Raw genomic sequence first — 19099 nt, forward strand, 5'->3', positions numbered from 1 at the left:
ACTAAAAGATGACATGCACAGGTATGGGTCATGGTGGACTGCAGTCTCTCTCAAATTCAGCATATACTCAGCTGAAGTTGGAACAAACCCTGAATTGATGGAGACATGGAAATCCACACGTCTTTCCCTCAGTCCATTTACGTCCATTATGTGGATATTTTCATTAGTTCATACAGAGAACTGTTTATTAAAACCAAACAAAATCTAATTAGATTTATTTAAAACACAAGATTGCAACACCGTTCAGTTTTGAACAAATGACATAGCACTTGCAGTCCTTCATAAATCTCCAGTAATGACGAGGAAATGAGAATCACATTCATTCATCAGGCTTTATGTGGAGAGTTAGAGTCTCAACTGTGTCAAAACCCCATTTCCCTGTTCAATTGCTCCTCAGCCACATCCTGTTGTGCCTGAGGTGGAGGAACCCATTTAACTGTGATATACGATTGCAGGCCGTATCAGAGCCCAGGTTTAGTTTGCTGACGTCAGGCTGATGATCTTGCTGCATCTCCTGTTAATGACACCACATCCTCTTTTTTTCTCTTTTCCCACCGCTCCGGCTTCTCAACTCGTCACTCCTTCTGTCTGCATGTCAGATCAAAGGTGAGAATCACATGGGAGAGGTCGAAGAAATAAAGAAGTCTGCCTCCTCCTCATCTTTCTCCTCTGCTCTGTGATAAAGTGTGTGGAGGTGCTCTTTCACTCAGCAATTACCTGACACTGAGTGGTCGCATCAAAGAAATAGTGCTTCTCCCAGAAATCGTATATATAATGAAGGGGCGTCCTGAGATACTTATCGAGCTGTTGGCTCTGACTCTTTTTTAATTTTAGTGATGTTCCAGTAATTCCCCTTAAGATAGACTATTGTTTGATTTGATTCACCATACACGAAGCGAAGCGAAAAGAAAATATTATGCATGTTTATATTAATATAATAAATATTTGCCATAAGGAGTCATTAGTATTTTCTGCCAAGTATGTTTATACATCTATAGATAACAATAGAGAACAACAATGAGCATGTGCCATGATAAGTGCTGTTGTGCTGTACCCTTACCGTGGAGTAAATAGTAGTGATGTAAAGGATAAAGTTTTGACTGCAACATAGTCTTGTTCCTATTTGTTTTTCTATTCAGTTCTATTGTGTTTGTGTTTGTTTTCCATCCAGTGTGTTTGTTCATCTACATGTGGTTGACCATGAAGTTGTTGACATTTAATTTATATATTCATATTCAGCTTTTGTTTTCAACACTGCTTCAAAATTAAATACTTGCACATATTAAAGTATACTCACAAAAGAACATCAAATTAGCATTAATCTCCAGCCAATCATTTTGTTGTTATTATTCAATAGACATAGACACATGAATATGAATATGAATGAACACTGAATATTAAGTGTTCAAAAATATTTTTATTTTTATTTTGAAATAGTATGTTATTTAGGCGTCCGGAAGCAAATCTATGGTTAAATCGATTCATTTTATTGTATAAAAAAGCTTTTTTTAAAGAATCCCCATGGTCACTTTATCTTGGTATCAGCGCTGCAAGAAAGTTATTCTTAAAATAATAAAAAAAATGGACTTAAAACGAACCATTCAAAACAACAACTTACATGCTATCATACTAACACCCCGCCCATGGTGTCGACGTACACCATGCTAATAAAGTTTGTTCAAACCAAGATGGCGGCGCCGGTGGTGAAGTCGTGATACCGGGAAACACAACATTTTAAAACAAAACATTGAAAAAAACAGAACATTATTATCATTTTGTATCATGGCTCATTGGGTTTATGTCTTTGGGATGACAACGCGGGAACAAAGCAGGCGGAATTGAATCACAAAGGTACGTGTTTAAGTGTCTTGTATGTGCTGCTGTGGTAGAGCAGAGGTGACTGTTCTGTACACCTGTCCATATTTATCTTTATTTATGTCATTCTCGTGTCAAACGGTGTTTAAAGAAGAGGTTTATGACATGGAAAACAAGCCAATGTGGAGAAAACTGGATTCTCACACACTACACAAAGAGTAGAAGCTTCCTATGGTGATAAATAAGAAATACCTTTCTACTTTATAAAGTCAGTGCGCAGAAAATGACGCAAATAACCAAACAATAATAATAATTAGAATCACTTTATCTCTCATTTCATCTTAATCTAATTTCACTATACCAGTGTGTGAAGTATATATGAGGAAGAGGATGATTATGAGAGAGCAAAATGATCTTATTTGGTAATAGATCTGCTTGCGTGAAAAGTCTGTAGCTGAGTCTGCTCAGCCTATTTACGCCACTGTATTTTAACTGTGGTGATAATGGTGTTGCTTTGAGAGCTCAATATTTTCTCATTTGGTGCTTGGTATAAAAGATTGAGAACCACTGATCAGTACAAAATGTAGAATTAAAATGTATATGTATACTGTAAATATAAGGAAATGCTCTTATCTGCCACTTTATTAGGTACACGGGCGACCAAATTAAAAAGCAGGAGTGACACCTGTTGGTTTGACATTTTCTAAGTTCAGAAGTCTAACCATTCTGACCACATTTTTGGAACAGTCATTTAAGGCCCCAGAGATGATTGTGTGTGAAATTCTACTTCATTCTGATGCTCAGTTTGAACTTCAGTCGGTTGGCTTGATCATACCTACATGCCTAAATGCATTGAGTTGCCGCCAAGTTGACCTATTTACAGAAATATCTAAACAGACAGTCACTGTTTAGATATTTCTGTAAATAGGTCAATAGGAGTACCTAAAAATAGTATGTCTCAGTTATACAGAGATTAACAAGCAACATAATTGGATGAGATAATGCAAACAATAGAAATGTGCATACTAGTGCAAAATGCAGTTTGTGTATTTAATAGTTTGTGTAATTGCTTGGTTTTGGTTAAGTTATACAAATACTCATTCTCTGTCAGTTTATCACACATGGCTTATTGTAACTTAAAAAAAGGACACAAAGAATAATTCCCAGTCACCGCACTGGAATAACAGAAATTCCAAATTAGAGCTGCAACTAACGATTATTTTCATAATCGATTAATCTCTCAATTATTTTCTCGATTAATCGATTAATTGTTTGGTCCATAAAATGGCAGGAAACCTTAAAAATGTTCACATTTAAGAAGCTTAAACAATCAGAAATCTTGTTTTAATCAAAAAACTTCAAACCGATTATCGATTATCAAAATAGTTGACGATTAAATTTAGTAATTGATTAATCGTTTCAGCTCTATTCCAAATGTCATTCAGTTTCTGTGCTGGGGCTCATTGGTGTCATAAAAGCTCTCTCTGTCTTCTGAAGTCTTGTTCTGAACTGTTTTGGTTCCAGCTCCAATATGAATGAATATCTATACATATCAGTATATACCACAATCATTTTGTGTTTTATTTTGCAAATGTGTTTTGTATCTTAACAAAATCTAACTTTTTTATCCAAACCTAAAAATATTTGGTCTGAATATGATAAACAATATCATCAAATTAACAATTTACTTATCCGATTGTCAGAAGAGTAAGAAGTAAAATCATGAATCATTTTCAGGTTTTGGTCAGCACCAAAAAGTAATGACTTTCTCCAAAATCTCCACTGAAGCATTATCCTCCTCAGACAGATCCAGCAAGCTGTTCCAGAAGTTTAGTCACTCTGTATAGTAGACCCCCAAACTGATGAGTCTGGTCACCATAGAAACATTTTCTCAGTCTCTCGCATCAGCCCACTCACTTTCACCGTTGGAGATGCTCACCACCTTGAGTGCTTGACTCTCCCAGCATCAGCCTGCCTGAGGGAGCAGCATCGGCTGCTGCAACGCTCACCGGTTATACTCGAGAGAATTTAGTGAAAAACATTCCCCCAAGCAGGTGGTAGGAGGAGGAGGGGAGGGGAGAGAAAATGGATGGGAGAGAAGAGGAGCACTTTCTAATGGTTTTACACTCAAAAATTAGTTTTAGCCCAAAGATTTGTCTTCTCAGTCAGTAAACCCTTCAGGCTGGTGAAACTCCCGATGAATGATTTAATTCGAGTTTCTTGCGACTTGCTTAATATCTCTTTCATGGTACTGTGCGTTTTTTTTTTATCTGCTCATGAAAATGTTCATGTTCTCAAGTTTGCATGTCCTTTTTAAGCCATTTCTCTGCCATAAACCTGCATTTCCATAACATTACATAGACATGAACGTTTCAGTGAATTCCCACTGGATCATTTACATCTTTATCTCAGTCGAGTGTCAGAATGAGCAGATTATCACTTCTTCCGCTCAGTAGCTGTAAAGGTCTCGCTTTGCAAGTCCAGGTGCATCCCGGTGGTGAAAACATTCTGTTGACAGGTCAGGTTAGCATCAGTTGTCCTCTTGTACCAAGGAGGCAGTGACTAGAGACTCAACAGATATTTCATGTTACCCTGGCAACTGTGGTATTTATATTTTTATATATATATATATATATCTATATATATTTCTATATATATAGATATATATATTTAGTTCAACCTAAATTTGACTTATTTATACACACACATACAGTATGTGTGTGTATAAATAAGTCAAATTTAGGTTAAACTGCAGGAGGAAAGTGTAGCCTATCAGTAAGACCACTTGTTCTGAATATGTGTTATTTATTATCCACTAATCTGATTAATCCTGCATATGACATTTCTGTAGTTAGTGTTTCACGTCTAAGCAGCTGGCCACTGTAAAGAAAACAGGCTGTTCAGAGCCTGACTGTGAGGCATGAGTGTGAGGTTACGTGACACTGGGGAGAAAAAACCCATTTATTTCACAAAATCATGCTGTTGTGTGAGCGATGTGGTGCAAAGTAAGCAGAGTGTGAAGTGGCAAAAAGTGTGGGGGGGAAAAGTGCTCACTTTCTTTGCTCATGCTCTGGTAATATGATGAAAGACTCTAATACCTTGGTTCCACTCAAATGGCCTCTGTGGGCACAGCATACATAACTACTATGGTCATTGTCATCCAACGGTAGCACATTTCTGTGGTGACTTTTTATTACACACACATATTATTCCACAATATTAAAATTCAGTAACAAACTTTTTTTTTTAGTATTCAAATGTTTATCGTTAATGATGTGGGTAAAAGTTGATAGATTCCTGTTATGATGCCAATGTCTTGTACAGATTTTTGATAATAAACAGGTGAAGTTAATCTGCAGACACACATGTTCTTATTTCAGTTAAGAGTAGAGCTGCAACTAACGATTATTTTCATAATCGATCCTTCTGTTGATTATTTTCTCGATGAATCGTTTGGTCCATAAAATATCAGAAAACCTTCTGATATCGGTGTGTGTCAAACCTGGAAATGATGATGTTCTCAAATGTCTTGTTTTGTCCACAAACCAAAATGATTTACTTTTAATGATTTTTTGTTATCCAGAGCAAAGAACTGAAGAAAATACTCACATTTAAGAAGCTTAAACAATCGAAAATCTGGTTTTAATCATTAAAAAAGCTTTGAATCGATTAATTGATTATCAAAATAGTTGTCAATTCATTTAATAATCGATTAATAATCGATTCATTGATTAATTGTTTCAGCTCTAGTTAAGAGTAGTTTGGCAGTGAGGGTGATTATTTTCTTGTCAGTTTCATTTTTACCAAAGTCAGTAAATACTATGGAATTGTTGTTTTGTTTTATCATATGGAGAATGTTTTTCTGATTAAAATACATGCACAAAGAGATGAATTGCTAAATCCAGTCCAGAACCCTATGGTGATCTGTTATACATAATACATTTTTGCCTGCCTTCACTACACTGTCTTTTCCTGCTCTGATTAAAGCATCTGTCTCTGCTTTTGTTGACAGAACCATGCAGGTGTCAGTGATGAGGCTGGCTCTGTACCCACTGACTGTAGCCTCTCCTTTCCTAAGAACACTTCCACGCCTCTTGTCGCCCAGCACCCGCTCCCTGTTCAGTGAGACAGGAGTATGGGAGAAGGACTATCGGACAGAGACGCGGCGCAGGGTGGAAGAATGGTGGCACCCACGTATTGTGGCACAGTGGCAAAAGCATGGACTCGATGATGTAAGACGACACTTTTCATACTGGTCTAATATATGGTGTTTAGCTTGTTGACATCAGGCTTATTGAGATGCACACAGTTTATCTGTGCACTATTGTCCCAGTCTTGATCTGGTCACATCACATGCTGGTTGTAGAAACTTGTGTCATTGTTTAAAAACAACTTTAATATGCTGTCTACAACCACGAGGCAAGGAGGAGTGAAATGGTTGTATGGTCTATTAAAGGTCATTTATGTAAAATATGTACAACATCGACCTTTAGCATTTGAAATGGTTACAGCAATCCTCAGTGAACACATTGCCTGGTGCATGGTTGCCAGATATTTCTAAAATATGTAAATAGGTTGCTGCACCTATACCCGGCGTTACACTTTTATTTTTGTAAACGTTGAATCTATTTCTAACTATTTCTAACCAATTTCTAACTATTGAAAGTGAAAGTGAGCAGCTGATATCTATCACATGACACATGAGGAGAGGAGACAACAGGTCGACAATAACGGACTGTTAAAACATCAGCTAACCCACATTGATGTGTCTGTTATCAGCCTCCTCTTTGCTCTCAACTGTCCATAATTTAATGCATCTCCACTGCAGACCCTTGTTTTTTCCTTCTCTGGTTGATATGTTTTTGAGAGGGGCAGTGAGGCTTATATTGATGCTTTTAGCTGCATTATTGGTAGTGGATGGCGCCACTTTATTCTCTTATTTGAGAATAAAGTGGCTGTATCTGTGTTGTTATCTGTGAACTATCCTCAATTTCTGATGACACATCATGGTCATTTTATGTCTTAATATAATACATCTCTTACATATAGCCACTGTAAATGTCAAAAAGAAAACACTTTCCAGAGCACTAAGTAAAGTCATCAAATGTCTTGGTTTGCTTAACCAACTAGTCTCTTTTGAAGAAAAAAGCCCCACACGATTCTTTGTAAAAGTATTTATTCATTAGATTCATTTACTGTCAATGAATAAAGGGGCATTTAAATCAAATTTACTTAATTGTTCCCACAGGGAGATTTTTCATTGTGCTCCAACAGCTGCAGAACAACAGCATGACGGTGACGACAAACGGCTAACGAAGGCCACACAAATAACAAAATAAGAAAGATGAACATCAGAGATGAATGATTTCAGCTTCACATGCAGCAGAGATTAGACATCCAGGAAATGAAAAATTCACAGAAATGATGAGAAATCAGGTCAGGTGATCAGAAACCTGGATATTATCAAGATGGTGATCATATTTGAAACCTGGATATAAGTTTACATGTTCTGTTTCTGCTCTACCTGACTTTATTTCTTTCTGTGAAAAGAGCTGTTGCATCAGTGAAAATGGAAACTTAATTCCTCAAACCAAGGTTTCACTCTCAGCTAAGTGTACTTGTACCTTGGTGACTCTAAATCCATCTGTGTTCACAGATCTGATTATTTACACTGTACACTATACACTGTAACCTACAGTCTTCTTTTTTTTTTTTTTATTAAATCATTAATACTTGATTGAGCATTCTTTTTAAATGATTCCCAAGCAGTTTAAATCCCTGTAGCTGATCTCAGACCTGGAGATCAGGCTCCTTTTAAACCCTAATGGTCTGAGAGTGCGGCTGTTTCAGAGAGGCTGACAGTGATTTAGTGCATTCACGATGGCCCTGGTCCTAATTAATTTATTGAAAAATTCATGACTTTGGTTTCCTGTTATCGCGTATAGCTGTGTGTAACCGCTACTTACCGAGCTTCTGCAGAAACAGTATTGAGCCTGTGAACCATTAGCTCTGCCACTGTTCAGCTCCTGACACTATAATCAGACACTGTTAGAGCCTCATAACAGTAATAATAGCGGGAGTCAGTCAGCACACCCGATCTGGATGTGAAGAGTTATTATTCCTGTCCTGATCTCATCAAGTTAATGCAGTGTCTTCTATGCAAGACTCATTTAAAAGAGATGTGAGAGGTGATATTAGTGAAAAGAACTTCTACAGTGCCATTGTAGTGTCTCAGTATTGCGGTCTTTTATTACAGACCATGATCTTATCGCCCAGCTCCACAAACTCCTCTGACTGTCTGTTGTTTTTCCTCAGGCTTCCAATAAGAAGAAGTTTTATGTCCTCTCCATGTTTCCATACCCCTCTGGACGACTGCACATGGGCCACGTGCGCGTGTATACAATCAGTGACACCATCGGCCATTTCCAGAGAATGAGAGGCCACCAGGTATAAATCTATATATCTGCATCTATTTAATGTCTTTTTTCCATTGCTGCTGCCCCACCTGAAACAGTGCCAGCCACATGAACCACCATATGGCCCTGTGACGTGAATGAAATGCCTTATTTGTTGCGTGATTGCTTCCATTTCTGCTGTTGCTGGTTCTCAGTTTTGTCAGTTGTTCTTTGATGGGCACATTTTTCTTCTCTTCAATGACCCAATTCTTTAATGCGTCATCCTTCTGTAGTTGCTGGCTAAAGACTTAATTACTTGCTACTCAGACCCTGAATGGTTCCACATTTTTCTGACACCTGGGCTTGGATGTAATAAACCTTTTCAAAATCAAGGCCTTTAAGTACACGAAAATGTTATCCTCATTTTTTTGAGCTCAGTCAGAGAAAATAGAAGACTTTTACACCTGGGGTTCTGATACCAAACCTTCCCACACAGTCATGTTTAAAATTAGGCAAACATAGGGTAAAGGTAAAATTTATATCCTCGATCTCATGCACTCTTGCCAGTTATTGATTTGACTCAGTTTCAGATCAAAGTGCTGCAGTCGATATTCAGCACTTCCTCAGTTTGTGTAGATGAGGCTGTAACCAGTGTGTAATCACACATACCCTCTGACATGATGGTGACTGTCTGCCTTCACTTCATCATCATCATACTCATCCATCCTTGTTTTTAAACAAGTGTGATGCAAACCTCTTTATCTTTTATTTCGTTCCCTGTGGATTAGACACTCGACGGTGTGTATCATCCACTTCCACTTGATTTCTCCCAGAACAGAGACATTGTTTCACATGAACAGTAACTTCCTCCTGCGCAGGAGTCAATTTTCTCTCGGCAAGCCTCGTTCTGCTTCATGCATGGTGGACTTCGCTCACTAGTTAATTAGGGAAGGTACAGTCTGTCGATGGTCACACCTTAAAAGAGCTTCATCTGTGAGAGACGGAAACACAAACTGAATTTGGATCATGGAAGGACACTTTTCAAAGTAAAGTTTCATTGTTACCATTGTAATGCAAGAGAAGCAGAGTTGGATGTTTTTCGTCAGCACATAATTCAATTCAATTTTATATGTATAGCACCAAATCACGACATGCATTATCTCAAGAAACTGTACATAATAAGGCATTTACAGTAGTACACAGAGAAGAGAAGCCGAACATCAGTGGAGAGAAAAAAAACTCCTTTTTTACAGGAAGAAATCACTGACAGAAGCAGGCTCAAAGATGTGCAGCCATCGAGGAAAAATGGGGGACAGAGGAGAGGTGGGGGACAGAAAGGTGAGAGAGAAATGGGAAGAGGGAGGTGACATAGAGACGGAAGCGAGACACCAGGAATTAAATAACTAGCTCGCTATAGTACAAATGACTGTGTAATACCCTCAAAGAAAATGTTAGCAAATCAAAATGGATAATAAGGTGAAATTCATATTACCAAGCGATTACTTGAGAGTATTACCATTGCATCACTTCCCTGTTAATAATAATAATAATAATAATAATAATAATAATAATAATAATAATTATATTATTATTATTATTATTATTATTATTATTATTATTACCATAATATAAGCAAGTGTTACTGCAATTGAATTCAAAGCAATTATTCTCTTGGTCATGATCAGTAAAAAAAAAAACACCCATAAATGTTGGAGTTGCATTTCAAAGCTGCCACAGATGGAGAGAAGCCGCTAACTGGAACTGTGTGGGTGGACACTTGCATGTAGTCGAGTGTCTCCACATTCACAAAACCTTTATCCATGGACATATATAGGTAGATGATGCATTCATTGTGTTGCCCTGCTGACGCCTGACGTCGGTGCGGCTGCCATATCGTGAGAGGCAAGTCCACCCCATAAACCAAAACAGGTTAGATGTTTATATTCAACAGATTATGATGAATCATTTTGTATCTTCTTATATTATATCTATATTATAGGTCTTTTCTGCTGTGAAACGATACACTCCATGACTGCAGATTATTGACAATAATTCTTTTCTATACAATAACATGTCATAGCAACACAGACTCAGGGACAATCCGTGTTGATAGAAGGTGTTTGAAAATGCTGTTGTAGTGAACATTTCTATGGACAAATAACAATAATCGTAATACAGCTGTGACCAAAGTAAACAACATCCAGAAAATCAACTATAGCCTAATTATTCTGCTGTTAACTGCTATATGATTTCACGTTCTAAAAGTGTGCTTCTGGTTCAATGATCATTTTAATAACATACTTAAATGAATTATATATTGCAGTAATCGCAGTAGGTCTCAATATAAAAAAAAATACTTTCAAGTTAATCTTCATGAAAAGAAGTGTGATTTCATGTATTTCAATGACGCGTCTCCACTAAGGCCACTCATGATATGGCAGCGACGTCGACGTAGGCTGCTGCTGCTCATGAGGCGTCTAAATATTTATGTGTCTGTGCTTTTATCCTTCTCGTCTTCAGTGTGAGGAGCCCAGAGCTGTGGATGTATGTGTTTCTCTCCAGTTTGGCGCTGATTTGCTTCAAAGTTGACAGACTGTCATAAAATCACCCTCCTCTCACCACTCTTAAGTCTGTTTTTCACTGCCTTTGCTCACTTATGCTCTGAAATATACTGTAAGTCTCCATGATAACAGCGTGGCTAAGAGCGGGGTAAGCGTTCACATTTTGTGTGAACATTATGATAAGTGGAGCTGAGGCTATTAGCAGTGGAAAGATAATGTGTCTCTGTTGCTCTCTCTGAATCCAGCACATCAGCGCCACTCCCTGTAACAGCATCTGTTTCACCTTAACGGCTAATTTGCACTAAGTAAACAAAGTTGTTTATTCATCTTAATGAGGCGCATGTTTCTTTCTTTGCTGTTATTGACAGCAGCTATCTCTCACTCTGAGGGTGCCTCTATTCCTCCTGAGTAGTCACAGTGGTCTGCTGTGCTGAGCTCACTTAGCCGAATGCTATCCAGCAGTTGCCTTTACAAATGAAGCCCCAAGTAGTTTCCAAGGATACCAATTCGTTTGAAACATCAGACTCATTAGGGACCGTACATTGATTCCTCTTCTGTCCTCGACTCCTGGTCATTCTGCCTCTATTCTGCTTTGCTTGCACCATTTTCTCCCGTGCTTTGATGTTGTTTTGCTCTCAGTAAGCCGAGAAACTAGAACGAGAGAATGAGAGAAAGCGATGAGTGAGTGAGACGTTGTCTTGAGTCGACAGTAATTTATGTTAAGGCGAGTGTAGGTTATGGGGGGAGAACCGCGACCTCCGTTGGTGTGAACAAGAGAAAAAACGAGGGACGAAGCAGACGTACGGCAGAGAGCAAATGACTGTAAATTGTGATGTTCAAAAATGTTTGTGGAAAAACAACTTGCATTATAGGCCAGTAAGTACAAAGCTGTTGCATCTGTTCTTAATGGCAGTCAGTCTGCAGGCATTAATCATAATGTGTGAAATGCAGTTGAGAATACATTAGCATATACGGGTCAGTGTGTTTTGAAGAACCCAGCACTACTGGGATGAATAAATTACCTCTTGCGCTGAATATCTTTGCTTTTACTGGTATTATTTGCATAAAAGTACTTGCCACATGTGAGATACAATAAGCAATGGCCCAAGCTATAGACATACTGTACATACACCACATTAACTGTGTTTAACTGTCACCATCTTGGTTTTGGGCAAGTCTGCCTTGTAAGCCAGTACATGTAGATGTGGAAACAGTGGCTTTTCAGAGTAAAAGGCACTAACATTGACAGTGAACTGATTTTAATGTGTGTTTAATGTGTTGAAATGTGAAAATTGCAGTAATGTGTACAATCAGTACAGGAGTGAGGACATTTAATGACGCTCACAAGATGACTGTCACTGTAACTTTTCACTAAAGAATAATGAATACATTAAAACTTGAATTAGAGTGAATTTATCAGTTTATAAGATGAATAAATAATTGAACAAATATATTGGGCAAGAGGTTTCTTTTTTTTTGCACCTGGTAGGGAGATTTAAGGTTAAATTGCTATACAACTGTTAACCATTATCAGTTACACTAACTGATCAGATACATTAACAATTCTTTTCACTGTTGATCATTTAGTCTATTAAAGATTCAAGAATCCATAGTGACTGTAGTGACTAATCAGTCCTGATTTTAACCACTCTACTGGATGCAGGCGAAGACCTGTTTTAACGCGCGTCAATGAATGGATTTTCCAGGCAAACTTGGTCTTTGGGTTGACTTCCCTTTGTTTATTGGTCATTTGTTTCAAGGTGGATAAACTGGTGATGCAAGTATTTGTTTACTTATATAGCCGTAAAAACCGTGCAGTCTCCCCGTCACCCATACATGATCAGTGAACCCAATGCAGCTGCCCCCACTCAAAGTGTAAACAAACACAAAGACCCGATAATCAGGAGAAATGATCAGAATGGCTCCTACAGTGACAGATTAAAATATCTTATATTCTCAATGTCATGATTTTGCTGTGGTATAGAAACTAAAAAAACATACAGATCCTAAAAAAAAAATTGAAAACAAATGATTTCCCCACTACTAATCTACAGGTGTTGAATCCAATGGGTTGGGATTCTTTTGGACTTCCGGCGGAGAACGCTGCCATTGAGCGAGGCCTTGATCCAGAAGAGTGGACGAAAAGGTAAAGAAAATGTCTTTTCTCTTCTTTCTGTTCATCATTCATACATTACTCAATATGACTTTGCTGTTGTTTCTCAGTAATATCAAATCAATGCGGGAGCAACTGGACAGCCTTGGCCTTTGCTTTAGCTGGGACCGGGTGAGTATGTACTGTACAAGAAATGAGCATCAAACAGATTTGGGAGCTTTCATGTCTGGCTGCTGCGTCGCACTGCTGACCTAACCCTGCATTTCCTTGACAGGAAGTGAGCACTAGTCTTCCAGAGTACTACAGGTGGACGCAGTATCTGTTTATTAAGCTTTTTGAAGCAGGTCTGGCATATCAGAAAGAGGTATGAATGGCCTTTCCTCAAAAGTGCTCAACTACAGACATGACTGAATGAGAGAAAATGAATGAGTTAGTCTCTGTATTAAATCCTTGTGTTTGTATCTGTGTGTGTGTGTGTGTGTGTGTGTGTTATCCAGTCTGTGGTGAACTGGGACCCTGTTGACCAGACGGTGCTGGCTGATGAGCAGGTGGATGAAAATGGTTGCTCCTGGAGGTCTGGAGCTGTAGTGGAGCAGAAACTGCTCACACAATGGTTCATCAAGACCACAAACTATGCCAAGGTGTGGCTCTATGGTTTGTATGCATGTATGTGTGTGTGTGTATGTGTGTTGCCTGAATGGCTGGCCTCGCATCTTCATGCAGGCCACAGTGAGCAGTGGACTGCTCTGATAACAATCATGGCTGGCACATCAGTAGCAGCAGCAGCTGCTGCTCTGCCTCTCTGCTTTGACAATCAGACCCCTGGAGATCATCATTTGTAGCGAGGCAGCCCTCGGTCAAGGAGAGAGCCCAGTGAAGTCTGGGTAACATCAGCACCAGGCAGCCTGGCTGATGAGAAGCCTCCACCTATTCAGGACAGAGGTGAACAGGCCTGCTGCGGGGACAAATTGTCCCCGCTAGACTTGTATGACTAATCCTTTGAAAAGACTATTCAGGCATTTAACATCACATACACATGTGTGTGCCTGTCTCATATGTATTGTCTTTTTGACTTGCAGGGAAAACAAAGCTTTCTAAGCTCTTTGAATGGAGGCCTATTGGAAAATAAGCCTATTTCTCACTTGATTTATAACATCGGTAAACATTTTTCTGAGGAATTAATAATGGATTCAATCACTTGTTTCAGGTTGATTTTGTAGGTTCTGTTCCCATTTTGAGGAAAATTGAAAAGCACGGTAGTTTTGAGTGGACACCAGTATGATTAATAATGAAAAGCCCTGAACTGCACACACACACACACACCCACACCCACACCCACACACACACACACACACACACTCTCATACAGAACCAAGGACTCAATCTACCTCCTCATTCCTCCTTTCAGCACCTTCACAGTACTGGCTCCTCTTGCCATGTCTGTATCTTTATGCCATGTTTACAGCCACTTCTACATTTTATCTATCAATAATTCCTCATCGGTGTATATTTATGTATATTCATATTTGCTTTTACTTTAAAGTTTGCATCCTGTTCTCTATTTTAGGAGAATATTAGGAAAATGATTCCATTGTATTGCTTTTTATCATCTTTATTGATGTCGTTTTTGTCTTTCTTTTGATTTTTTGTATAGTGTTTGGTTTTTTTTCTGCGGCAGCACCCTCAATTTTGTTATACCTACACAGTACAATGACAATAAAATCTATTATATTCTATCGACAGCTGGTATCATCCAGTAGGCGCCTGGTACCAGGTAATGTCTGTTCGTTTTGCAACCTCAAGATTACGACCATTTTTAATAGTCTATTGGTGTAACCATCAGCCAGACACACATAAATTGGCTACAGCTCCCAAAAACAATAGTTTTTTTTTTGTGGGTTTGTTCATTTCTGTGTCATTTTTGGTTTGATTAAAAATTGTCCCTCGTCCAGTTTTAGCCGCAGCGCTGAAGTCGCCCATGCTTGTCCATGTCAGAGGTGTGAGTGGAGGTGGAATGAGCTCGCTGTGCCAATGTGTTTCTGCATTTCTAATTTTCTCTTGATGAGCAGAGAAGTGGGAAGGAAGGAAGAGGAAGGTGCTAAGAAAAAGAAGTGAGAAAGACAGACGGAGAGAAAGGAGGACCTTGTCAAACCGCAGCGTGCCAAATTTAAAAAAGTTGCTGTAATTGGACTGTGATTTCTTTTGTTTGTGCATTTTTCTGCGCGCCTCTATGTGATGGAGTCAGGCAACATTAACTCCAGACAACATTTACTTGGAAGTCATCAGCTCAGCTGTTAGGTTGTTTCACATTGTACTGACGGTTTGCTCATGAATCGTAACCTCAGTCTTTCCTCCAGGACACAGTTGCTTGCATATTTGATTGTTTAGATTTGTGTGCAGGATGTTAAAAACGTCATGTGGCTGTTATGTAATTTTCACACTTGTTGCAGTCACCGGCATCCAGCAGATTTTCCAGCTGAGAAGTACAGTACATGCATCCCTTTAGTGTAATTCTACGTGATGTACTTTCATGGCAGCGTTGTTCCATTTTATGTTCGAAGTGTACTTGATATCTTTCTCTCTCACACGCACACAGAAGCCTTGGTTATTGCCATAAGCTTTTCTTTGTTGCCATGGTGACTCCTGTCCTTGCCACTCATCTTTAAGTATGCCAACGTGTATTTTCTTGCCTCGTAAAGTAAAAACATTTACCACTTCTCCCTTTTTAAAATCATCTTTAGCTAATGATCGTTCTTCTCGGAGTACAATTGTTTTTTTTGTTTTTTTATTGCTGCAAATATCTTTGTTTCCCCCCTCATCTCTCAATCTGTTATGCTGACACAATGACACACACACACAGGAGAAAATAACACTACTAGTGCTGTGGCAGTAACTGCATGCTGAGTAACACAGTGAGGGGGGTTTGGGGTACGAAATTGTGACTGAAAGGGAAATTAGAGTTTTAACATCTCTGGCCTGAGCCCAGCTGTGACTTCCTAGCCTCAACCTTGTTGATATGCATAGCTTCCTTTTATTCATGAAGAATATCTGTTGGCATGTGTGTCAACATGTAAGATGTGCATACTTAATACACAATTGCTTCTTTATGATATCAAGGGAAATGGGGTGAATGGAGGTCAGGATTTTTAGAAAATCCCTCTCTGTCTGCATAATGTGACCTGGTTGGTGCTGCTGCTTTTTCAAAATAAATTGGCAGGATTTTGAAGGAGCCCACACTGAGCTGTAGTCAATTATATTATCCTAGACAGCCACATATTTGTGAGTAACTGGTGGACCCCTCACAAAAATATCTACCGTCTTAGAGTGAAGAGGAAAATTACCTTTTTCTAAGTGTGTACAAAGTAATAAGCGTTGAGCTTTTGTCTCCCTGTCTCCAACTTCCAGCCTCTCCTGGACTCTCTAGCAGACCTTCCAGAGTGGTACGGGGTCAAAGCCATGCAGGCAAACTGGATTGGAGACTGCACTGGCTGCTACTTTGATTTCAAACTCAAGGTAAATCTCGGGCCCCTCCATTTCCCCGCTTACTTTGCATTCATTCATCATTCCTGATTTCTTTCTCAGTGTCTGTTTTTCATCTTTCACCAGGAGCACTGATTACGTTCTCTGATGCCTCTGTGTATTTCTTTTAAGAAAAAAAATCATTCACCGAAACATAAAAATCTTTGTTGTACGCACTCAGCGGGTGCAATCGTCTGCAAGCAGCAGCTTTCACAAACAGATGATTTCACAAATTACTTTCTATTGAGTTTCAACTCAGCCATATTTACAGTCAACACAGGCAAAAGGAGGGATTACAAAAAGCCAACTGTGATCCCTTTGATCCCTTCCTTAATTAAAGGCTACACTCTCCTCTGTTTTTCAAGTCAACGTCGTCTTTTAAATGTTCATGTTTTCAGGAAAAAAGGATTGTGAGATTGCTTTGGTGTTTTTGTGTATTTCAGTGTGTAAATAGGAAATAATAGGAGATCATTGAGTTCATTTTATGACTGTTTGTTTTGCATAATTGCACATAATGTCACACAAGTCAAGCAGGGGGGCTGAAGATAATTTCCCATGAAGGGAACAGAGTTAATGTGTGAACCGAACATCACTCTCAACAGTCAAATCAATACATGTCAACCTCATGGTGGCGCTACAGGAAAAGACACAATCGCATCTGTGAAAAGAAACAACTACCAAGCATCTCGACTTGCTCCGTCTGTTGCTTTGTACAAGTGGAACTCATGAGCTTGTTATCACGACTCATTTTATACAGTACATCTGCAAATCTGAGTACCTGAATATAACGGGGTGTGTTGGGTTAGGGTGTCGGCAAACAGCAACTTTGAATACATCACATTTATATACAGGTACCAGTTGTTCCCTGATATCTTGTGAGGCAGAATGTGGCACATTAAATCCCTCATGAAAATACTGCCTCTGTGCCTAATACTGTAATGTGTAAATTGTACATGGTACCCTGTCATCAGAAATACACCACTATAGGTGACAAGTTGAGGAGACTGACTGTCCTCATTAACTCGCCTCCAGTGCAGCTGTTGACATATGGTTGCTGAGAGTTTCCCTCATGCTTCTTCTCTTATCTCTCAGGTAAACGGGGAGGAGACCGGGGAGACCCTATCAGCCTACATCTCCTCCCCAGAGACGGTGTTTGGAGCGGCCTACCTGGCCATTCTGCCCTCACACAGACTGCTGCACGGTAGCAGCTCAGTGCGTCCTGCCCTGGAAAAAGCCTTTCAGGCGGGCAGAGGTGAGCGTTGCTCTTGACTGTCGAGGTGTATGAACCCTTGCTTTCTGAGACAGGGGAAACATTTAGATTTTAACTTCAGCAGTAGCAGGGCTGCACAAGTCGTAGTAAAATGATCTACGATCAAGTGTAATATCCAGTTTAGAATTTAATGGCTTAAAAGTTCTACTCTTCAGGAATGTTTGTTGGCCGACACCGCAGATTTGTTTTTGATTTTGTTATATTTTCTTCTGTAAAAATGAAGAATTGTCAATCGTACAGATTATGGATCATATTGCACTTGCAAAAAATGAACTGCCACCTTATCATGGCCGAGAGGTTTGAGTGCCCAAGGCAAAGTGGTCCTAGGTCAAGGGTCAGACAAAGAGCAGTTTATCAGACTTCTAATGAGCAACACAAACATCAAGGACCATAGGGTTACCAGGGCCCATCGGTGAGTACCTGGTGGCCGAGAGTTGGACTCTACCAGGATTGCCCTTTGTCACCGGTTCTGTTCATGCATTTTATGGACAGAATTTCTTGCCACTGTAGCGGAGGTTGTCAATGGCCTTTTGTCGTTGTCCTGCTGGCATCATCGAATAGTGACCTCCAACTTGTACTGGAGTGGTTTGCAGCTGAATGTGGCTGGGCCTAGCTGTAGAGATCCTCTGCTTTGAGAGAGGCCAGCTGAGGTGGTCCGGGCATCTGACCTGGATGCCTCGGAGGTGTCCATGTCTGGACATGTCCATCTGGGAGGAGACCCCTGGGCAGACCCACGATTCACTGTCACTATCATGCAGCTCCAATCAACAGCAAGATGTATTAACTTTGTAATGGTGGCAGTTTACAAAGGTCCTTTGCATCCTTTGCATATTATGTGTGGACTTAATTGACCTGAGCTTAATTATCAAAAAGTGGTGCAGTTGTAAAGAATCAATCACATAAAGAGGGACCTATCTCAGTAGAGATTTGCAAAGCCTTTTTTTTCCCAAATGGTTTACACCCTAGCACGAGTGAATGCATTTCTGGGATTGTGGCTGAATGTTAATCTAAATGTGGTCATGTAAATATCCTCCAAGTATGATAGTTGTAGTTTACTGAGTGTATGATAATTGGGATTCCCTTGAGGTTTTTCCTGAGTCACTTGCTAATGATTGTTGATAATGAGCTGCTTGGGGAAGCATCACTGCCTCTTTCATGTCCCCTTCCCTCTGCTCTCCAGACTCCGTGACGGAGGTCACTGCTCGCAACCTGTTCACCAGCCACGAGGTTCCACTGATCATATCGCACAAAGAGGTGTTTGACGGCTATTTGGACACTGTGATTGGTGAGTAATTGGTGGCATATGTGAATATAGGGTATGGATTTCATAATGACACAATTTCAATTTTGCATACTCACTTATACGACCGCTTGCTGCTACAGTGAAAGTGTTCGGCACCTCTCATTTTTATCACAGCCGTTATGA

General features: G+C 39.5%; 1 protein-coding gene across 1 annotated transcript in view; it reads left to right on the top strand.

Annotated features, from left to right (window-relative positions):
- The first annotated feature begins 1678 nt into the window (after positions 1-1678).
- Positions 1679-19099, top strand: part of lars2 (leucyl-tRNA synthetase 2, mitochondrial) — a 30226-nt gene continuing 12805 nt past the window's right edge. The window contains exons 1-10 of the mRNA XM_058648655.1: positions 1679-1851; positions 5828-6047; positions 8131-8262; positions 12826-12917; positions 12995-13055; positions 13159-13248; positions 13382-13525; positions 16290-16397; positions 17496-17655; positions 18854-18958. Of these exons, the coding sequence (XP_058504638.1) occupies positions 5832-6047; positions 8131-8262; positions 12826-12917; positions 12995-13055; positions 13159-13248; positions 13382-13525; positions 16290-16397; positions 17496-17655; positions 18854-18958 (1108 nt within the window). The 5' untranslated portion in view covers positions 1679-1851; positions 5828-5831. The remainder of the gene's footprint in view (positions 1852-5827; positions 6048-8130; positions 8263-12825; positions 12918-12994; positions 13056-13158; positions 13249-13381; positions 13526-16289; positions 16398-17495; positions 17656-18853; positions 18959-19099) is intronic.

The sequence above is a fragment of the Solea solea genome, chromosome 13 (assembly GCF_958295425.1).
Source record: "Solea solea chromosome 13, fSolSol10.1, whole genome shotgun sequence".
NCBI lineage: Eukaryota > Metazoa > Chordata > Actinopteri > Pleuronectiformes > Soleidae > Solea > Solea solea.